The 24,197-nt window shown below is 39.6% G+C and overlaps 1 protein-coding gene across 2 annotated transcripts in view; it reads left to right on the top strand.

Moving 5' to 3' along the window:
- Positions 1-24,197, top strand: part of GRK4 (G protein-coupled receptor kinase 4) — an 81,857-nt gene that overhangs the window by 44,661 nt on the left and 12,999 nt on the right. For both annotated transcript variants that reach the window (XM_038399204.2, XM_043512532.1), the window contains 3 exons: positions 7,303-7,493; positions 21,186-21,223; positions 23,247-23,336. In XM_038399204.2, the coding sequence (XP_038255132.1) occupies positions 7,303-7,493; positions 21,186-21,223; positions 23,247-23,336 (319 nt within the window). The remainder of the gene's footprint in view (positions 1-7,302; positions 7,494-21,185; positions 21,224-23,246; positions 23,337-24,197) is intronic.

Genomic DNA, 24,197 nt, shown 5'->3' with positions numbered 1-24,197 from the left:
ACAGTATCTACTGCTTCTCCCTGCCCCCATCCACCAGGTTTGTTACCCTGTCAAAGAAAGGTGTCGGGTTGGTTTGACACAATTTGTTCTTGACAAATCCATGCTGACTATTACTTATCACCGTATTATCTTCTAGATGTTTGCAAATTGATTGCTTAACTAATTGCTCCGTTATCTTCCTGGGTACAGAAGTTAAGATGACTGGTCTGTAATTCCCTGGGTTGTCCTTATGTCCCTTTTTTATAGATTGGCACTACATTTGCCCTTTTCCAGTCTTCTGGAATCTCTCCCGTCTTTCATGACTTTTCAAAGATAAGTATTATCTAGATCATCCTTGAGAGGTGTTTGTCTAACCTGCTCTTAAAAATTCTCCAATGATGGAAATTCCAATTGTGTAACATCACTTCAGAAGAATAAAAGTAATCTTACTCGAGCTCTCCCTGTGCAATGTGGTTGCTAAAAGAGCAGATGTGATCCTTGGCTCTCTAGGTAGGGATGTATCAAGTTGAAGTAGGGAGGCAATATTACCATGTTATGTGGCATGACCGAGACCATTACTGGCAGGGTGGATTGATTTAAATTACTTTGATTTTTAAATCACCAATTTAAATCATGATTTTAATTAGAAATCAAGAAACCTTGTTTTAATTAATTGATTTAAATCTTGTTTTGCATTTGTACTACTTTGAACTTTCTTTAGGGAAACAACTTCCTCTTTATCCTGGCCACTCAGGATGAGGATGCAATGGATTTAGCTTAATTAGGTGGAAGCTGTATTAATTTATGTGGGATTACTCGGCAATAAATCATACAATTCAGGTCTTCATTCTTTGCTCTATTTCCATCTATTTGGGACTCCCCTTTCCCAACCTGCTTCCAGGCTATTGCTGGGACCCTGCTGCCTGCCCCTCATGTGAAAGTTAAGGGAGTCTGGGAAAAGAGGGGATTATTTCCCTGCTGTATCAGACTTTAGAAGCCCCAGGCTTCTTTTTGGGAGACCTTCCCTTAAATCCCCTTCCAACTCTGGTTTATCAGCTAATTGGACACTGGACACCTGCTATCTACTAAGATGTGACATCTTGACCTAACCTTGTTACCTATCCCACTGGGTCCCTAATGAGCTTTGGGGAAGGTGGGGGAAAAAAACCGAGCCCGCCTGGGCCAATCTGGCAGTGAGAGGAAAATTTCCTTCCCAGCCCCAAAAGAAAAAAACGGGACTAGCATAGTGTGCCCAGTACCTCATAAGACTGGGCCCTAATTCCATGGGTGGGAGGATGGGTGCTGTTTGGTGGCTAGAACATTCATCCAGGCTATTGAGTCATTTTTATACTGGTGCTTTTTTTTCCTCTCTCTGTCTAGCTCAATTACTATTCAATTGTTTATCCAAAGTGCAGCAGCTTCAATAGGAGAGACTGAGGGTGAGCCTCATCAGAATATCCTATAGCCCAGTGGTTAGGGCACTCACTTGAGAGGTGGCAGATCTCTGTTCAAATCCCTTCCCCTCAGATGTAGGGGTGACTTGAACCGGAGCTCTCCCACATCCCTGCTTGGACTAAAAGTTATAAGGGAGGTGCTCCTCCTTCTTTTCCTCTACCCTCCTTACCCATGGCTTCTTGCAAAAAAGGCCTTGGGTGCTTCCCTTTAGGAGAGGATTCACAGCTTAGAATCACAGATATAGACACCCTCTTACAGTCCTGACTTATTTCAGAGTAGCAGCCGTTAGTCTGTATTCGCAAAAAGAAAAGGAGTACTTGTGTCACCTTAGAGACTAACAAATTTATTAGCTTTATAAGCTTTCGTGAGCTATAGCTCACTTCATCGGATGCATTTCCTGACTTAGGTACATATCTCTGTGAGAGTGGCAGGGCTTAGCACACAGCCCTCTCACCAGCATCTTGCATTTGCTAGCTTAGGCAGCTCCCCACCTAGCAGGCTGACTTTTGTGAATCGTAGTCTAAGGCACTTCTCTCTCCCCATTCATTGTACTGGGAGCCTGGATGCCTAACTCAGGCTTTGTGGATTGCAGTGTTGTTCCTGTGGTTTTTCTAGGTGCCTAACCCTTTGTGAATCTAGCTTTAGATCTGTGGAGACCCATCATATGCATATGCGGCCCACAAAGTGTTACCTAGGCTGCAGGTTGAGAACCACAGTACCCAGCGCCCTCCGCCCAGAGTCCCCTCCACAGAATGGGGCCAAGAGCAAAGCGTTGGGTGCAGGGCAGGCAGCAGGGACCCTGACCCCACTATGCGGGGCTGGGGACAGCGCAGGGTTGGGGACTCTGCTGCTCTGTGGGGCCTGGCAGGCAGTCCAGAGCCCACAGCTTGGACCCCAACCTTGGTGTGGTGCTGTGTGGGGTTGGCAGGAGCCTGCAGCCTGGACCCCGAGCCCACCATGCAGAGCCAGAAAGCAGTCAGCGGACTGGCTGGGCCGCAGCTGTGTGCTAATTGGGCCACGTGCGGCCTGCAGGTTGGGAACCACTGCTTTCCATAGATACACATGTATTTAAGAAAGTATGTAGCTTTAACATACATTTATGCAAATTCTTAATTGTTATATTGTTTACATTTTTATTATGTTAGAATAGTGAATGCCACCTTTCTGTTTTTACTAGATGGCCTCTTTTACTCATTTGTGTCAAGATGGACATTGGAATTCAATTGAAATTGCACAGAGCCAACATTTAAAAGTGTGGTTTGCTTTTTTTTTTTTTTTTTTTTATGTTTAGGTGAACAGTTAGTGCATGGCATATTGGAGCATTATAGATTTATACCCCAGTCTACTGCACACTAACTGCCATCGTGCACTTGCTACTGTGTGCTAAAAGTTCCCTAGATATTTATATCTAGATAAATAAAACTACCTTAAATATGTTGGAAAATTAACTTATTACAGGGATGGCCAAACTTTCTGACCCCTCTCCCCCCGAGACACAAATGACAATCTTCAGAAGTTGGAGAGCCAGTGCATGCCTGCCTGGGGCTCGGAGCTTCTGTACCACAAAGGTGCCTGCTGGGGCTTGGGGCTTCAGCTGCCCCTTGCTGAAGCCCTGAGCCCTGGCAGGTCTTTCCTGTGGGACTGAAACCCCGACAATCCCCTTCCCACTGGGCAGACAACCCATACCCCACAACCCTACTGCAAGGCAGAGGTTCCAAGTTCCCCCTCCCCTTTCCCAAGTCTGGTAAGTGGAGAATGGTGGAGGCATTGGGAGCTCTGCGAGCTGCACTTTAACTCTAAAAGAGCCACATGCGGCTCCCGAGCCACAGTTTGACCACCCCTATTATATTAAATGAAATATTTACTGTAGTTTACTGAATTGACTGTTTCTGATCAGAGTGGCCCAGCTTTCAAAGGTATTTAGGTGCCTAAAAACTGAGCTGCATAGTGGGCTTTTGAAAAGTGCCTAAACTGGGGGAGGTGGCTAACTACTATTGAAATCAGTGGACATTAAGCATGTAATCTGTTCAGGGACTTTTGAAGATTTCATCAGGTACTTAAATATCTCTCTGAAAATTTGACCACATATCCATCAAGTTTGTAGAAGTAATAGATTTCATCCTCTCGCACCTGATTTTTGTTTATAGGTTGGAAGGGAAAAACAAGCTTTCCTGCTTCATCATCTCTCAGTTGGTTACTTGACTTCAAAGGAAATAGTCCAAATGAAAAAAACATTCTCTCTGCACCTACTAGCTAAACTGAAACCAAAAATAATTAAGGCAAAAGCTTTTCTACACAACAGAAACTGAAGGAACTTGCGTTTGGAAAAGTGTAAATATCCAAAAAGAAAAGGAGTACTTGTGGCACCTTAGAGACTAACAAATTTATTTGAGCATAAGCTTTTGTGAGCTACACAATAAGCTGGAGCTCACGAAAGCTTATGCTCAAATAAATTTGTTAGTCTCTAAGGTGCCACAAGTACTCCTTTTGCTTTTTGCGAATATAGACTAACACGACTGCTACTCTGAAACCTGTAAATATCCAGATTCACTTCAATTGTAAAGACTGAAAATAATACAAATACTTACTTAATGGAGGCTGACTTGACCTCAGAAGTTGGAGGTTTTCTCTGATGCTGTGTATAACTAAAGGAGGGTTCATTAATGCAGTATATTTTTTTATTTGAATAGATTATATTAAGTTTAGACCTTAACAGAGATTGTCATTTCAAATATAATTTTAAACAGGTTTATTTTTTTAAAAAGAAATTAATTTCATTTTAAACAAATCCAATTTTCAAATTTAAAAATATTTTTTATTCACTCTGATTATGTCCAGTCTGGTCTCAACACTTTTTAAAAATTATGTTGGCAAACTGGAAAAAAAAATTGAAAAGGAGCCTTAAAATGAGAGATTAAAGAAGCTCAATCAGTTTAGTTTAGCCAAGAAAAGGTTTTAAAGGTAATTTGATCAGATTTTTAAAGTATCTACCTGGGGAAAAATTTCTCTTTAATTTAGTAGACCAGGTATAATATAATAGCTTCAGTTTCCAGCCAGACAGCTTCAGACTAGAAATAAGGTGCACATTTTTAAGTGAGCATAATTTACTGTTAGAACAATTTACCTGGGGATGTGATAGATTCTCCACTTTTGACAGGAATAAATATGTCTTTCAAAAATATATGCTTTTGCTCAAACAGATGTTATTGGATTTGATACAAGAATCACAGGAAAAATTCTATGGTGTTTTTATGCTGGAGAGCAGATTAGATAATGTTCCCTCTGGCTTTAATCTATTAATATTGACTCTTTCCATTCTGTGACCAATGCTAATCCCATCTGCTCATAGTAATGAGCATTTAGCTAGCTATAAAAGCTAAAATATTCAAGTCCTTTAAAATGAAGGCCAGTTAACTTTAAAGACTAACTCATGCATCATAGAATTTGTCAATATAGAATCTGTTGAAAAATTGATAAGGGTAGCCACCATTCTGTCTGTCTCTGAGAAATAAAATATGTAATATTGAATCTCCCTCTCGTGGGATTTATACGTGAAAGAATTAAAGGGTAGTTCCAGCTTCATTTCACTTGGGAGTTGCATTTATCTAATGGGAATAGCAGAGCACCTTAAAGACCTGTCTACATTGCAGATATAAGGTTATAACATGATTGACTCTGCATTCGACTTTTGCCCCTATTTGACACACTATTCTAATAATGTGGTTGTATCAGGTATCAACTCTACTTACAGTCAGGGCTGGAATGGGATTATCAGGCTGCAACTTGGTTCTAACCTAGTTTATCTGTTGCATAGATGTATCAGCCTAACCATCTGTATCTCTGTTAGCCAGTCACCTTATTGCCCAGGTTTTTGTGCAGGAAGACATCTCAAAGTTTATTTGCTTCATGTGTGAAACAATCTTCCGTCTTGCTGCGCCTTGAGGAACTAAGGAATCGCTGAGTTTCCCAAACATGCACTGACATCAACACGTATAGCACATGGGCAGGATGAGGAATATGAATGAGACACAGTTTTAATAGGAAAGCAGTACTTGTGGCACCGTAGAGACTAACAAATTTATTAGAGCATAAGCTTTCGTGAGCTACAGTTCACTTCATCGGATGCTTTTCTTTTTGCGAATACAGACTAACACGGCTGCTACTCTGAAACCAGTTTTAATAGGAAAATTGCCACTGCACGTGTACATTGAATAGGATCCAGTTTAAAACTGCCTTCTGCATTTTTAAATATTTCCACAGACTTGCTTCACACACAGGATATGTCTAGGCTAGAGATTTTACTGCAAGTTAATCAACTGCCAGTTATCTCTAGTTGCTTAACACCTTTGTAAATGCTAATCAAGACCCACTGAATTCTAGGGTAAGCCACAGTGTTCTGTTTACTAGAACAAATATTTGTGGTCATTTAATTGCCAGTTAACTTGAGTACCAGCCTCAGCAAGAATTCTAGTTTAGAAATAGCCACGGGGTGTCTCTCTAGTTTTACCTCTTTTTCACACAATCTTGCCATAGGTACTAGGCTTCCTTCTTCAGTTCTGTGGTCTGGAACAGCATCCCTATATTTCTTCTTCTCATCAACTTTTTATCTCTTGAAAGATCTCTGAAAGCGTATAATCTCTTCTGGTTTGTGGCTCTTAGGGTCTGTCTACACTGCAGTTAGACACGTGCAGCTGGCCTGTGCCAGTTGACTCAGGCTTGCAGGGCTCGGGCTGCAGGGCTGTTTCACTGTAGCGTAGACTTCCGGGTTCACGTTGGAGCCCAGGCTCTAGGACTCTCCCACCTTGCAGGGTCCTAGAACCTGGGCTCCAGCCTGAACCTGGAAGTCTACACCGCAATGAAACAGCCTTGCAGTGCAAGCCCCATAAGCCTGAGTCAGCTGGCAAAGGCCAGCTGCGGGTTCTTAATTGCAGTGTAGACATACCTTAAGTGTCTGGGTATTGGCTTTATAACTGAGTGTTTCACTTTTATTTACTATACTGTCCATACCTCACTTCTTGGACAATGTATGATGTGTGTTTCTGTTTGTACTGAATTTAATCAAACATTTTGAGATGTATTTTGTATTCAGGATGCTATACAGACTCCTGTGGCTGTTCTGATGTAGCTTTTTTCCACTTGATATTTTTATTTTGTTTGTCGTCTCCTCCCCCTATGGCTTTTTCACTTCTCTGCCTGCCCTGCAGGTGCCTTATTCTGGATACTGTGCCTCCAGCTAACCAATGAGAGGAGATGCTATGCTTGGCTTCGTGCAGTTCTTCATTTCACGGTTAAAGGGTGCTGTTATCAAGAAAGGAAATGACTACTCTAGCCACTAGAGTAAGGGACTTGAAGTTGGGCATTCTGGGTTATATACCTTGGTCTGTCATTGACTCTGTTGGACTTGGGGCAATTTACAGCCTCTGTGCTTCTCTAAGTCTCACTTTTTACAAACAGTGATTACTCATTTCTAAGTATACATGGAAAGGTATTCTGTGTGCAAGTTATTATCTTCATCCATGTGGACTGAAAACTGAAGAGCACTGCCAATAAGAGATCCAATATCTATCTGGGTGGTGTTTCAGGGGGCATAAGCCATTCTCCTGTACAAGTTTTCATCATACTGTGGTATTGGTCTTGGCTGATGATCAGTTTAGATTCTTTTGCCCCAAAATTAACAATGGTGATTGTTTGGGGTTTTCCCCATACTCTATGGAAAATTAAAATGGCTGGTTGTCCAAAACATAACATTAGCAGAGTTAACCTATTGCCTAATTGGCTGATTATAAAAGTACTATCTACTGACTGAATTAGAAAGAAAGGATGAAATTGGGGGTCATGAATGAACCAACAAGTATTTTTTGTCTTTAGGTTAGTTTATCCTACACCTATGAGACTAAAGATGCCCTTTGTTTAGTATTAACCATTATGAATGGAGGGGATTTGAAGTTTCACATTTACAACATGGGAAATCCTGGCTTTGATGAAGAAAGGGCTGTTTTCTATGCTGCAGAGCTCTGCTGCGGCTTGGAGGACTTGCACAGAGAGAGAATTGTTTATAGGTAAGTGTTAACTGCAATAATGTATGCCTTGAAACTTGTCAACTCTGCATATTTGCATATAGGATTAAATTGACTTTTCTTGCTTCAAAGCTGTTAGGTTATTTTGTATACCTCTTTCTGTGTGCTAATGATCTATTAGTTCCATTGAATTGTGCATTATTTTTTTTTCTGACTGTGATGGAAATTGGAATTGGAAATTGGAAATGCTGTTTACTACTACTAATACTACTACTAATGTGGTATGTACCCTATTACTTAAATCGGCTTTGTGTACCAGATGACTGGAGGGTAACTAATGCAACACTGATTTTTTTTTTTTAAAGGTTTGACATGCAATCCTGGCAATTACAGGCTAGTAAGCCTAACTTCATTGCCAGACAAATTGGTTGAAATGATAGTAATGAACAGAATTGTCAGACACATATTAACATGATATTTTGGGGAAGAGGCATGTAAAGAGAAATCGTGCCTCACAAGTTCACTAGAATTCTTTCAGGGTATCAGTAAACATGTGGACAAGGTGATCCAGTTGATATAGGATAATTGGAGTTTCAGAAAGCCTTTGACAAGATCCTACATCAAAGGCTTTTAAGCAAAAATAAGTAATCATGGATAACAGGAAAGATCCTGTTATGGATCAGTAACTGATTAAAAGATAAAAAGAAAAGGAATACTTGTGGCACCTTAAAGACTAACAATGAAAGCTCTAATAAATTTGTTAGTCTCTAAGGTGCCACAAGTACTCCTTTTCTTTTTGCAAATACAGACTAACACGGCTGCTACTCTGAAACCTGATTAAAAGATAGGGTTAAAACAAATATTTGGTTAAAGTAAGGGAATAAATGGTCAGTTTTCACAATTGAGATTGGTAAATAGCGGGATCCCCCAAGGATCTGTATTGGGACCAGGGCAGATCAACATATTCATAAATGATCTGGAAAGGGGGGTAAACAGTGAAGTAGCAAATATGCAGATGATACCAAATTACTCAAGATAGTTCACTCCAAAGCTGACCAAAGGGTTACCCAGTTTTGTGAGATCCCTTTGTAACTGGGCAATAAAATGGCAGATGAAATTCAGTGTTGATAAATGCAAAGTAATGCACATTGGAAAACATAATCCCAACTATACATACAAAGTGATGGGGTCTAAATTATATTACTGCTCAAGAAAGAGATCTTGGAGTCATTGTGGATAGGTCTCTGAAAACATCTGCTCTATGTGCTGCAGCAGTCAAAAAAGCTAACACAATGTTAGGAACCATTAGGAAAAAGATAGATAATAAGACTGAAAATATCATACTGTCCATGGTATGCCCAAACCTTGAATACTGCATGCAGTTCTGGTCACCTCATCTCAAAAAAGATATGTTAGAAATGGAAAAAGTACAGAGAAAGGCAACAAAAATTATCAGGCATATGGAATAACTTCCATATGAGGAGAGATTAAGACGATGTGGACTGTTTAGTTTAGAAAAGAGATGACTAAGGGGGATATGGTAGAGGTCATAAAATCATGAGTGATGTGGAGAAAGTGAATAACATAACACAAGAACCGGGGTCACCTAATAATAAAATTAATAGACAGCAGGTTTAAAAAAAACAAAATGAAGTACTTCACACAACGCTCAGGCAACTTGTGGAACTCATTGCTGGGGATGTTGTGAAGGCCAAAAGTATAACAGGGTGGAAAAAGAATGACATGTTAATGAAAGATATTAGCTATTGGCCAAGATGGTCAGGGAGGCAACCCCATACTCTGAGTGTCCCGAAATCTTTGACTGCCAGAATCTGGGACTGAAGGACAGGAATCACTCTATAAATTGCCCTATTCTGTTCATTCCCTCTGAAGCTTTTGTTACTGGCCACTGTCAGAAGGGAGGATACTAAGCTAGATGAACTAATGGTCTGACCCACTAAGGCCATTGTTATGTCTTTTCCACCCAAATCTGCAGATACATATTAATCCTAATCTACAGCACTCTTTGAGTCATAGATCAGGCACTGTTAATTGTGCCAAATTGTCTAGTGGTTTCTGAGATAACCATAAGAAGCGAGCTAGGTTGAGACTGCGAAACTCATTTCTGAAGTGCTGCCACCTCAACAGGGCCTGTGGCTGGATCCTTTAACTCAGGGCTAAATAAAAAGCTGTGATTAGTGTTTGAACCTAGTTTGTTAAATATTAACATAACCTAAAAGAGATTGAGCCTTACCTGCTTGTTTGATCCCAGTTTGTTGTTTTCCGTTAAAAATTCTAGAATCTTGTATGTTCTTGCTTGAGTCTGAGCCCTCTCCTTCCTTATACAATATAATAAATGATGATAGAAATTGATGAAATAAGTGCTTCTTAGAGACATCAATCTTGCAAAACTATCTGAAGTTCAACAACAATCTCATTCCTGTGCAGTACCTTCAGAATATCATTGCAAATAACTCAGGATAAAGTTATGTCCCAATCAGAAACCAAAACTATTCTTATTGCTTTCTGCATTTCTTCATAGGTAAGGGAACCAATGAGTAGAGATAAGTACACATCCATATATTGGATAATTTGCACACATTCAGGAAAAAGACTTATGTTCAGTCCTAATACTTATCCTATCTATGCAGCACAGTGTAAGGACTTGGTAAAGCAGTCCCTGCCTACTATGTAAATGGTCAACAAAGTAGGCATTTGGAAATAAGGTCTGACATTCAGTGATCCCTGAGGAATAAAACTAGAAAATCTGGATGATATTATGACTGCAATGTGGACTCTGTCAAATCTTTCTCTCCCTTTTTAATATAAAATAGTCAGTTTCATCTAAAGCAGAAAGAGGGCAAGGAATTGGGGTGCAGGGTGCGGCAGGGGGCTCAGGGCAGGGAGTTGAGGTGCAGGGAGTTGGGGGGCAGGGTGCATTTAAAATCTTCTGCTTACATTGATTATTATAAACTAAGACATTAGTAGTCCAATTTCATAAAATCTATTTATCTTTCTTAATGCTTTTTCTAACTTAAAGATGCCACAACTCTTCACAAACCATGATCCTGACCCTGAAAGAAACTGAGTGCCCTCAACTGCCATAGATTTAATTGGTAGTTCAGGATGCTCAACACATTGTAGAATTGGACCATTAATTCATAAATATTTTACTTCACTCATTTGTCATCTAGAATTATGCTGACCATTTGAGAGAGCTTGAATCTTCTTGTACATTGCCACTCTCTACATGCAAGTAATCCCTGATATGAATCAAATTGAAATCAGTAGCATTGCCTTGTTTAGGCATACATACCTACATTGAAAAAATCATCATCTTTTTAGATAGTGGACTGTGCCCACTTTATTTCAATAATCTATCACAAGAATTTTCCAGTGGTGATTTGTACTTGGTTGAGACGGGAGGAATGTTCATCAATAGATTTATGAAACAGTGTGCTCCTCCTTTAGCTACATGGAAAGCATTCTGGAGGCCATTAACTGTTAACTTCAGCTCCATTCTTAACACGCAATAAAACTGTAACATTTTTCACTTTAAAAACTTTTCAAGAACTGATCTTGAAAATTGGAACAGGATCAAGATTGTAATCTCATTGGAACAGGGATTGTCATTTTGTTCTGTGTTCACACAGTGCCTAGCACAGTGGGGCCTGATCCATGACTGGGACTCTTAGGCAGTCCGATAATACGAATAATAGTAACGTTATGTTGTAGTCCAGATTGGTTTTATTGCAGTTTATCTAGTATAATTATCTAAAGCCTGACTTTTCAGAGCTTGTGAACTCTTGTAGCTTCTGTTCACTTTAAATGGAGTTCAGTGAGGGTGCTCAACACTCTTAAAATTTGAGTTTCTCAGTGCAGATGGCCCCTTAGTGTGCAATGGAAGAAAACTGAACTGATCTTAACACATTTTGCTTAACCAGAATTGCTCTTAGACCTGTACAGCAACTTGCAGTGCCAAATTCATTGTTGTATGTCCAGAATCAATGTCTACACACTTCTGGGAATGATTTTATCTTTAGTTGCTAATGCAATTCTTTCAGGAGGATTTGAAAACATTGTTGTGTTCTGTTCGTTTCTTAATCTCTGAAGTGGCAGGATTAACTTGAACCAATATAATTTTCTTTATTAGGACACCTTGCTCATCACCAATGACAGAGTGAAATTTTTTGACTGAAAGTCATGAGTTTTTCTGTTTTGTTTTTGGCAAAAAAAAAAATGCAGATTCACTAACACTGAAACACAGCAAATTTCAATTTCTTTTATTCAATTTCCAAATAACTTTATATTTTAAAATAAAATGTTAAATGGTCAAAATTACCATACACACTGTAACCAGAGTGATCAGGTAAAGTGAGCTATTACCAGCAGGAGAGCACGGGGGAGGGAGGCGGCAGAACCTCACTACAAAAGGTTTTTTCTCCCCCCGCTCTCCTGCTTGTAATAGCACACCTTACCTGATCACTCTTTTTACAGTGTGTATGGTAACACCCATTGTTTCATGTTTACTGTGTATATAAAATCTCCCCACTGTATTTTCCACTACATGCGTCCGATGAAGTGAGCTGTAGCTCACGAAAGCTTATGCTCAAATAAATTTGTTAGTCTCTAAGGTGCCACAAGTACTCCTTTTCTTTTTTTAGAGAGTGATAGTAATATTGTTGTCAAGGGAGCTACAGGGGCCCATTGTGTTTTAAAGGACAGCCCAGAGTTGGGAGGAGGGCACTGCATTGGGAATGAGCCTGCTTGGTGGCAGCTTGTGAGACACTCTGCATAGCATATCACCGTAAGTCATTGGCACGTAAAAGCAAGCTAACAGTCAAGATTAAGCAGTCGTGAAGCAGTTCTGACATCTCCAGCCTAGACAATGGTGACTGGATTTTTTTCCAAGAGAAGAAAAGGTTACAACTTGCTTCCCTTTCTCTCCTACAGTCCCATTTCTGGTGCAGCAGTAGGGTTACGAGCATCTTTGAAATAGGATTATGTGCCTTGGAAGGAGGGGGAGAGAGCTTTTTATAAACAAGACCAGGAAACTGCACTAGCCCTCAGAGTCCAGGTTTTCAAGAGTATCTGTCTGTCGTGCTCATGGAAGAGGAAGGAAACATGGCAGTATGTGGCCAGCCTGTTGGTAGCTGGTCCCTGCACTTGATAACCTAGTGTTCAGCCTTGCTGGCTTGCAACTCCTGCAGCTGCTCAGAGTCTTCCCGGGGTTACAAAAACTGGGACAGAATACTGCTTTGAAAAACATATATGCACAGGCCCTGAAAACAAGGACATTCCTGGTTTTCCAGCTCATGGGATCACTCTGTACATGTATCACAGCAAAGGAGGACTGAAAAATGCTTTTAGTGTTGCTTATATTTTTACCATGTGTCTCATGCTAGTTTGCATATCACTAAATCACTGAAATGTGCCCCAATTAAGCAGGAATATTAACAATATTCTGTACTTGCAGCACTTTTCATCCAGGAATTTTAATTCACTTATCAAATATTAAGGTGCAGCTGGGTTTTTGTGTAGTCTTTGTGATGGTTTGGGTTTTTATACATGTGCTTCCATGTAGAACATGATGGCCACAGAACCAGCCCTTGTGTAATTTCTAGTATTTATTTTTTTTTTAAATCCAGTTTTACTACTATGCCTCTTACAATCTTCTCACATTTCCCTGGCTGCAGAAAAAAGTCCAGTCATGATGTCTCCATTCCCAATGTTAAAGTTGCCTACTGCGGCCCTGATCCTATATTGTTGTCCATTCAAGTGAACTGTTACATACTTAGGGATCACAGTGCAGGATTGGGGCTTGTGTTTTCAGCAAGGATGGTGACTGTTGCCATGGCATAAAAAAAAAAGCTGCTGTTTCAAATAAGAGCAGCCCAAGAAGAAAAAGCACCATCAGGCCAAAGGACCATTGACAGCTCTAAAGTCCAATATCTCGCAAACCACTAGGCCTGGAAACATCTTAGGCACCATTCAACAGCTGGATTGTAGCTCAGTAGTTCTTGAGCTAATGGCTGTCAAAATCATGCCAGAAATTAACTATTGTCCCCATTAAACGACAGTCATTGCTATTAAGTATGGTTAAGTTTTAATCAGTTCCCTGGGAGTTGTCCCAATTAGGCAGAGTACTGTGTTTGGATAAACACATGTAATAGCATGTGTGTATGTAATAGCATGTAAATTCTAAACAGATTCGAATTCTTAAAGTAGATTAGATTTTTTTCAGCCTAAAATTTATGCAGTCTTTAAAAAAATATTCTTAACTTTCTCTATATGAAACAGAAATGCCTTCCAAATCACTACCTTCTGACCACCATTATTTTTGTAGTCTCTTAGATCTGTTGTTTTCAACCCTTTTTTTTCATTTGCGGACCCCTAAAAAAATTCCAAATCGAGGACCGCTTTGGAAATTCAACCAGTGGTGCATGGGCTCCTACCACAGAAGTCTTAGGGTTAAAACTGACTGAACCAAATGTAACTATAAATGTTGCATGTGCTAGGCATGGCATTTGACACAGTGTGAGAAAAGGCGCTAAACTGTGAGCTTTTATGGTAACAACAACACTTCTAGGTTTTGACCGGTAGGTGGGGGTATTCATATACTTTTAATTGATCAGAAAAATTGAATGTCTTTTCTGGAATTGGAAACTTTTTTTTCTTCGTTACCTTTCATGGATCCCTTAGATATCGTCTGTGGAACCCCAGGTGTCCATGGACCACAGGTTCAAAATCGTGGTTTTAAATCACATTGTTTTAATCCTTTGCCATGTGTTTTGTTTTTAATCTTCATTTGCTTGGAGAAAAATATTGCACTGACTACACTGATTTGTTGATCTCCTAAATAGTATGAATCTAGCTGATCTCACTGGTTGAATACTCAGTAAAACTTGAACATGAGCAAATGTACATCACCATTATTCTAATAATGAAATGAAGATGTACTGCAAAGAAATGGGTTAATTTGTGAATATGAACCTTGAAGTGTTACCAGATTTAATTTGATCTAAATTGTTCAATGCATCATCTTCTTTTATTCAGAATTGTCCTTATTTATTAAAATTATTATAATTTATTACAAATTTGTGCTGTTGATATGGTTTTAGGTATTATCTCTTAATGAGAATTATACCTATATTAAGTTTTCTGTTTTAGTTTGTGTGTTGTCTTTATGCTATGAAAAGTGGAATCAATTTAAAACATAATTTAACATTGTCATAAATATAAAGGGACGGGTAACCACCTTGCTGTATACAGTGCTATAAAATCCCTCCTGGCCAGAGGCAACATCCTGTTACCTGTAAAGGGTTAAGAAGCTCAGCTAACCTGGCTGGCACCTGACCCAAAGGACCAATAAGGGAACAAGATACTTTCAAATCCTTGGGGGGGAGAGGGGGAGAAGGCTTTTGTTTTGTGCTCTTTGTTTATGTGGTTGTTCTCTCTTGGGACTGAGAGAGGCCAGACAGAAATGCATCTTCTCCAACCCATCCTAATCCAAGTCTCTAATATTGCAATCAGTATAGGTAAGACAGGCAAGGCGGATTAGTGTATCTTTTGTTTTATGTGAATTTTCCCTGTGTTAAGAGGGAGGTTTATTCCTGTTTTCTGTAACTTTAAGGTTTTGCCCAGAGGGGAATCCTCTGTGTTTTGAATCTGAATACCCTGTAAAGTATTTTCCATCTTGATGTTACAGAGATGATTTTAACTTTTTTTTTTTTTTTTAAATAAAATCCTTCTTTTAAGAACCTGACTGATTTTTTTCCATTGTTCCAAGATCCAGGAGTTTGGGTCTTTGATGATTTTGTAATAAATTGGTTAGGATATTATTCTCAAGTCTCTCCAGGAAAGGGGGTGTGTAGGGCTTGGTGGGATATTCTGGGGAAAAGATGTCTCCAAGTGGTCTCTTTCCCTGTTCTTTGTTTAAAATGCTTAGTGGTGGCAGCATACGGTTCAAGGTCAAGGCAAAGTTTGTACCTTGGGGAAGTTTTTAACCTAAGCTGGTAAGAATAAGCTTAGGGGGTCTTTCATGTGGGTCCCCACATCTGTACCCTAAAGTTCAGAGTGGGGAAGGAACCCTGACAAACATTTTATGCGTTTTTATAAATCTTTTTTTTTTTTTAAATTGGGAAGATCTTTACGTATGGTTTATCAATGGTATGTTTTGCACTTGCCTTAAATACTATGGTTAAGTACAGAATTGCAACACAAAATAAAATTTTTGCTGTTTTGTATACTTAGTAGGGATGTTGATTAATCACTGTTAACTCACGTGATTAACTCAAAAAAATTAATCATGATTAATCACAGTTTTAATCGCATTGTTAAACAATAGAATACCAATTGAAATGTATTAAATATTTGTGGATGTTTTTCTACATTTTCAAATATTTATTTCAATTACAACACAGAATACAAAGTGTACAGTGCTCACTTTATATTCTTATTTTTATTACAAATATTTGCACTGTAAAATAATAAACAGTATTTTTCAATTCACCTCATACAAGTACTGTAGTGCAATCTCTTTATCGTGAAAGTGCAACTTACAAATGTAGATTTTTTTTGTTTGTTTGTTCCATAACTGCACTCAGAAAGAAAACCATGCAAAACTTTAGAGCTTACAAGTCCACTCAGTCCTGCTTGTTTAGCCAATTGCTAAGACGAGCAAGTTTGTTTAAATTTACGGGAGATAATGCTGCCAACTTTTCATTTGCAATGTCACCAGAAAGTGAGAACAGGTGTGCATATGGGACTTTTGTAGCGGGCATTGCAAGGTATTTTTCATGCCAGGTATGCTAAACATTTGTATGCCCCTTCATGCTTTGGCCACCATTCCAGAGGACAGGCTTCCATGCTGATGATGCTCATTAAACAAATAATGCGTTAATTAAATTTGTGACTGAACTCCTTTGGGGAGAATTGTATGTCTTCGGCTCTATTTTATGCACATTCTGCTATATATTTCATGTCATGGTAGTCTCAGAGGATGACTCAGCACATGTTCTGAACACTTTTACTGCAGATTTGACAAAACGCGAAGAAGGTACAAATGTGAGATTTCTAAAGATAGCTACAGCCCATGACCCAAGGTTTAAGAGTCTGAAGTGCCTTCCAAAATCTGAAAGGGATGAGGTGTAGATCATGCTTTCAGAAGTCTTAAAAGAGCAACACTCTGATGCAGAAACTACAGAACCCGAACCACCAAAAAAGAAAATCAAATTTCTGCTGGTGGCATCTGACTCGGGTGATGAAAATAAACATGCGTCGGTCTGCACTGCTTTGGATCGTTATCAAGCAGAACCCATCATCAGCATGGATGCATGTCTTCTGGAATCATAGCTGAAGCATGAAGGGACATATGAATCGCCAGCTACAACAGTGCTATGAGAACACGTGTTCTCACTTTCAGGTGACATTGTGAATAAGAAGCGGGCAGCATTATCTCCTGCAAATGTAAACAAACTTGTTTGTCTGAGCAATTGGCTGAACAAAAAATAAGGCAGAGTGGACTTTGTTTTATTTTTGAATGCAGTTATTTTTTTGTCCATAATTCTACATTTGTAAGTTCAACTTTCATGATAAAGAGATTGTACTACAGTACTTGTATTAGGTGAATTGAAAAATACTATCTCTTTTGTTTTTTACAGTGCAAATATTTGTAATCAAAATAAATATAAAGTGAGCACTGTTCACTTTGTATTCTGTTTATAATTGAAATCAGTATATTTGAAAATGTAGAAAACACTCAAAATATTTAAATAAATGGTATTTTATTATGTTTAACAGTGCGATTAATCACGATTAATTTTTTTAATTGCTTGACATCCCTAATACTCAGTATTCTATGTTCTTAATTTAACAAACTGAAGTACATTTAATGCAAAACTTGCAAATACGTTCAGCAGAAAAAATCCTTCAGACATTTGTGTTAAGTAGAAAGTGAGTGCAGATAAATCCAACATAATGGGAGTCATTGAGCAGGCTTTTGAAGTTGTATTTTGTCAATTTCCTCCTTCTGTGTAATAGGCAGGAATCGGGGTTCTGATGATTGTTACTATCAGCATGTGCTCAGACATATTCTTTGGAATCTCTTCCTCCACTAATGAAATTCAGGTTTCAGAGTAGCAGCCGTGTTAGTCTGTATTCGCAAAAAGAAAAGGAGTACTTGTGGCACCTTAGAGACTAACAAATTTATTAGAGCATAAGCTTTCGTGAGCTACAGCTCACTTCATCGGATGCATTTGGTGGAAAAAACAGAGGAGAGATTTATATACACACACACAGAGAACATGAAACAATGGGTTTATCATACACACTGTAAGGAGAGTGATCACTTAAGATAAGCCATCACCCACAGCAGGGGGGGGGAAAGAGGAAAACCTTCCATGGTGACAAGCAGGTAGGCTAATTCCAGCAGTTAACAAGAATATCAGAGGAACTGTGGGGGGTGGGGTGGGGGGGAGAAATACCATGGGGAAATAGTTTTACTTTGTGTAATGACTCATCCATTCCCAGTCTCTATTCAAGCCTAAGTTAATTGTATCCAGTTTGCAAATTAATTCCAATTCAGCAGTCTCTCGTTGGAGTCTGTTTTTGAAGCTTTTTTGTTGAAGGATAGCCACTCTTAGGTCTGTGATCGAGTGACCAGAGAGATTGAAGTGTTCTCCAACTGGTTTTTGAATGTTATAATTCTTGACGTCTGATTTGTGTCCATTCATTCTTTTACGTAGAGACTGTCCAGTTTGGCCAATGTACATGGCAGAGGGGCATTGCTGGCACATGATGGCATATATCACATTGGTAGATGCGCAGGTGAACGAGCCTCTGATAGTGTGGCTGATGTGATTAGGCCCTATGATGGTATCCCCTGAATAGATATGTGGACAGAGTTGGCAACGGGCTTTGTTGCAAGGATAGGTTCCTGGGTTAGTGGTTCTGTTGTGTGGTGTGTGGTTGCTGGTGAGTATTTGCTTCAGATTGGGGGGCTGTCTGTAAGCAAGGACTGGTCTGTCTCCCAAGATCTGAGAGAGCGATGGCTCGTCCTTCAGGATAGGTTGTAGATCCTTGATGATGCGTTGGAGAGGTTTTAGTTGGGGGCTGAAGGTGATGGCTAGTGGCGTTCTGTTGTTTTCTTTGTTGGGCCTGTCCTGTAGTAGGTGACTTCTGGGTACTCTTCTGGCTCTGTCAATCTGTTTCTTCACTTCAGCAGGTGGGTATTGTAGTTGTAGGAATGCATGATAGAGATCTTGTAGGTGTTTGTCTCTGTCTGAGGGGTTGGAGCAAATGCGGTTATATCGTAGCGCTTGGCTGTAGACAATGGATCGAGTGGTATGATCTGGATGAAAGCTAGAGGCATGTAGGTAGGAATAGCGGTCAGTAGGTTTCCGATATAGGGTGGTGTTTATGTGACCATCGCTTATTAGCACCGTAGTGTCCAGGAAGTGGATCTCTTGTGTGGACTGGTCCAGGCTGAGGTTGATGGTGGGATGGAAATTGTTGAAATCATGGTGGAATTCCTCAAGAGCTTCTTTTCCATGGGTCCAGATGATGAAGATGTCATCAATGTAGCGCAAGTAGAGTAGGGGCATTAGGGGACGAGAGCCCTCAGACAGAGACAAACACCTACAAGATCTCTATCATGCATTCCTACAACTACAATACCCACCTGCTGAAGTGAAGAAACAGATTGACAGAGCCAGAAGAGTACCCAGAAGTCACCTACTACAGGACAGGCCCAACAAAGAAAACAACAGAACGCCACTAGCCATCACCTTCAGCCCCCAACTAAAACCTCTCCAACGCATCATCAAGGATCTACAACCTATCCTGAAGGACGAGCCATCGCTCTCTCAGATCTTGGGAGATAGACCAGTCCTTGCTTACAGACAGCCCCCCAATCTGAAGCAAATACTCACCAGCAACCACACACCACACAACAGAACCACTAACCCAGGAACCTATCCTTGCAACAAAGCCCGTTGCCAACTCTGTCCACATATCTATTCAGGGGATACCATCATAGGGCCTAATCACATCAGCCACACTATCAGAGGCTCGTTCACCTGCGCATCTACCAATGTGATATATGCCATCATGTGCCAGCAATGCCCCTCTGCCATGTACATTGGCCAAACTGGACAGTCTCTACATAAAAGAATGAATGGACACAAATCAGACGTCAAGAATTATAACATTCAAAAACCAGTTGGAGAACACTTCAATCTCTCTGGTCACTCGATCACAGACCTAAGAGTGGCTATCCTTCAACAAAAAAGCTTCAAAAACAGACTCCAACGAGAGACTGCTGAATTGGAATTAATTTGCAAACTGGATACAATTAACTTAGGCTTGAATAGAGACTGGGAATGGATGAGTCATTACACAAAGTAAAACTATTTCCCCATGGTATTTCTCCCCCCCACCCCACCCCCCACTGTTCCTCTGATATTCTTGTTAACTGCTGGAATTAGCCTACCTGCTTGTCACCATGAAAGGTTTTCCTCCTTCCCTTACCCCCCCCCCCCTGCTGCTGGTGATGGCTTATCTTAAGTGATCACTCTCCTTACAGTGTGTATGATAAACCCATTGTTTCATGTTCTCTGTGTGTGTGTATATAAATCTCTCCTCTGTTTTTTCCACCAAATGCATCCGATGAAGTGAGCTGTAGCTCACGAAAGCTTATGCTCTAATAAATTTGTTAGTCTCTAAGGTGCCACAAGTACTCCTTTTCTTTTAATGAAATTCAGACACCTTGAATAGCAACTACTTAACATTATAAAGCCACATTTCACAAGAGTCCTAGGACACAAACACACAGCTAACCCAGGTGAAACTGCAAAGGTAGTTGAGGGGTATGTCTACACTGCAATTAGACACCCATAGCTGGCCCATGCCAGCTAACTCAGTGTGCAGTTGTGGGGTTCAGGCTAACCAGATGTTTAATTGCAGTGTAGGCATTGGGCTCTGGCCAGAGCCTGGGCTCTAGGACTCTGCGAGGTGGGACGGGCCCGGGAGAAAAATCCCTGTCCCATGCATGTTAGGGAAGCTATGCTAGAATGCTGTTTACAACAAATGCATTTTTAAAATGGTAGTAGCTGTCATGTATCTGATACCAATATAGGTAGAGAGATCTCTTGACTAGGGCTCGTTGAAAACTTTCCTCTCTACCTATATTGGGATCAGATTCAAGTTCAAAAAATTTAATGTAGCTGAAAACCCAATGTTTCATTGCAAATCAGCTACATTAAATTTTTCCTGGAGTATCTGCTTTCCAAGGAAAAGTCAACTTTTCTGTCAAAACACTGAACGCCAGGGTTTTGCCTAAAGTGTGTGTGTGTGTGTGTGTGTATGTGTATGTGTATGTGTATGTGTATGTGTGTGTGTGTGTTGATGTGTTTAGATTTTCCTCCATCCCCCGAAGTCAACGTTTTCCAGGGAAATTTTGTTTTGGATTCTTCGAAGTCTTCTGCAGGGAGGGAAGGGATCAGTTTCTGACAATTTCTACTGTAAAGTTTCTTAATCTATAGTTCATCAGGTTTTTGTTTAAATATGTATTATAAAAGATAAAGTTGCAAAACCTTGAGATTCTTATAGTCTCTTCACACGTAAGTCCCGCTTTTGTAAGGAAAGCCATTTTGTAGTTTCTGCAAAAACTACACATGATAGTGGCTATAATTTTCCCTTTTAGATAATTGGGTTTTTGTTTTGTTTGCTTTGTAGAGACTTGAAGCCTGAAAATATTCTCCTTGATGACCGTGGTAAATAAACATAAACTTCTTGGCATGTACACTAAAAATGTATAAATGTATTCTGAGTACAGGGCAAAGAAATTTAAGGAGGTTTAGCAATTTCTCTACAATACTAGAGACATAATAAATAAAATATTAGCATGCAAGTGTGCTTATATCAGTGGAAAAAAGATTAGCTGTTCTTGCTTTACCGAAAGTAATAGAACACACTGCAATTTCATTCCTTGATTCTTTCAGACAGCTTTTAGCACTGGATCTAATGTGGCTAATTGAGGTCTTCACAGGGTTGACTGGAAGACAATTGTACCTGAATTCTGCAAACAAGGATTCATACAGGTGTGCACAGTAGCACAGAATTCCCCCAGGAGTAAAAGACTTAGTCTGAGACACTTACAAAATGGGGCATCATCATTTATGTAAAATCGATTTTTATCACAGTCTTCCCATTTACAAGAATTTTTTTGTGAAAGTCTAGTTTGTATCTAGGATCTTCCACTTGTGTGCCAATTTATATATGATATGCTTGATTGCCCTACTATTCTAGGCACTGTACAAACATGTATGAAGACACTGCCCCTGTCCCAAAAGCTATCAAAATGTGTTTTCTTTATGTTATTACCAAAGCTGGTTGGAAATTTTCCATTTAAATGATTTTTCCAGTGGAAAATACAATTTCTACTGAACTGATTTTTTTGTGTGTGTGGCAAAATTTAGATTTTTGCCTGATTATTTTGATTTTTTCCCCAAAAAAATCAATTAGTTAGGAATAGATCCAACCCAAATCAAAATATTTTGGTTTGTTGAACTGAACCAAAATATTTAATTTTGAGTCAGTTCAACATTAAGCTGCAACTACCTATGGTGACACAGTATCTCATGAAAGTTGTGGTTTGGGTAATTTTGTGTTGCTCCCATTTTTCCCTATGGAATTGGCTCCCTGGGTGGACTCTCTCCGATGATGCACTGTGGTCTCCCCTCTCACCAAGCAACATGATACCTTATGGGAGTTAAAAGAGTGTAGTGTATCATAGTAGCTGTAATCTGATTAGGGAGCCTGGCCTATGCAGAGGAATAAGGGCACGACACATCTGAATTACAACTCCTTGAGGCATTGCAGAACCATTGGCTGATGCAGTTTAATGTTGAGCTGACTTGAAAATATTTAATTTAATTTTACACTTTCAAAAATTTTTGATTTGGAACTTGTTCTTTGAAAAATTTTGATTCAGTATGTGAAACAAATGTTGAAATATCAGAATTTCCTGTGGGATGGATATTCTGGTTTTCACTCTGTTCTGCTTATTACAATGTCTTTGAGAGGAAACTGATACTTTTGCATAGTCTTTCTCATGTAAGGAATGAAATGGAGCAAGCTCCAATGTTCTGCCTAGAAGTCAAGAAGCTAAATACAGTATAATAAAAGACTTAAATATGATACTATATTGCCATTCCTGTGGCTGCTGAATAAACATAGGAGTTGAAATGGAAACTCATAAAGCCTATTCAGCCTATGGTCATGTTTTCATGTGAAGTATTCTGTTCCATGCTCAGTCACAAATTTCTTGTGTGAACTTGAGCATATCAGTTCTGTGCCTCGTTTTTTCCAATTGGTTAAATGGAAGGATAAGACCACACAAAGGTGTTTTTTGATTAAATTGATTAAAGAATTTATGGCTGTGTCTCTTGTGGGGTGTAGAATTTACTTCAGGATCACGTAGTCAGTCAGGGGTGTGAAAAATCCATACCCCTCATAGATGTAGCCATACTAACCTAACCCCCCTTATAGACCAGCGCTAGGTACACTGAAGAATTCTTCGGTAGAACTAAATACCGCCTCTCAGGGAGATATACTACCTATGCCCATGGGAGAAGCCCTTCCGTCGGTGTAGGTGATGTCTTAGGCCTAATAAGTGATTTTTTTACTTTTTCAGGGGGGATGGAGTGTGAAGGATATTATGGAAATCCCATATATTTGAAAATGCTAATATTTCATTCCTTGTTGAATTTGTGTAATTAATTTCAATGTAAATAGGACACATCAGGATTTCAGATCTTGGATTAGCTGTGCAGATCCCAGAAAGAGAGAAAGTCCGAGGGCGAGTTGGAACAGTTGGATACATGGGTATGTAAAATGTCTTTAACTAGCTAAACCATACTAGTGAGGTCGATTACACTTGCTTAAGTATAGGTGACTCTGGAATACAGAATCATACTGGGTTTGATTTGGTTTGGGGACATTCTTAGTGTGAAGAAAGGGTACAGTGTGTGAATAGGTGTGTCATGCTGTCTGTAATGGTTCCAGCATTCGGGGCAGACTGTCAAAAAGCAGGGCAGACTGTATATTATATAGTTAGATTTCACCAACCCAGTAACAAGTGTGAACTACTAGCACAATAACCAGTCTTACTATGCAGTCACAGACAGTTCCCTTGGGCATTCCAGTCTATCTTGCCACCCAGGCAAGCTGAACTATGTGATAGATGGTCATTTTATACCAAAAATCAGAATACTTACTTCCAGTCCCAAAGGACTAGTCACTTACCTCAGGTCAGTAGTCTTTGGGCTGAGATCAGAGTACAATGTCTGTAGTTAATCCTGTAATAAACTAACTAAAGATTTATTAACTAAGGAAATAAATAAAAGTTGTTTTTTCAACAAGCTTAAAAAACATGTACACAAATGAGTTAGTCTTAGGGTTAAAAAGGTACTATACATTTCTATAATAAGCAGCTCTATATGTCCTTTCAGGCTGACCCATACCAGGCAGCATGGGGATCTCTTGCTTATGTTTAGGAATATTTGTCCCTGAGAGTCCAGACAGCATAAAAAATCCAGTTTCTCCTTGTCAGGGATTTTTATCCCCCCCTCAACATAGAATCCAAGCTGATAGGATGAGCGCTCCTGCACATAACCTCTTCATGGGTGGGTGGGGGGAACAATTGACAAAGCCTGTGTTTCAAAATGGCCCATTTGGATTCAGTAG

The sequence above is a fragment of the Dermochelys coriacea genome, chromosome 4 (assembly GCF_009764565.3).
Source record: "Dermochelys coriacea isolate rDerCor1 chromosome 4, rDerCor1.pri.v4, whole genome shotgun sequence".
NCBI classification, from domain to species: Eukaryota; Metazoa; Chordata; order Testudines; family Dermochelyidae; genus Dermochelys; species Dermochelys coriacea.
The sequence above is the reverse complement of the archived record's forward strand: the minus strand, read 5'-3'. Positions and strand labels throughout refer to the sequence as shown.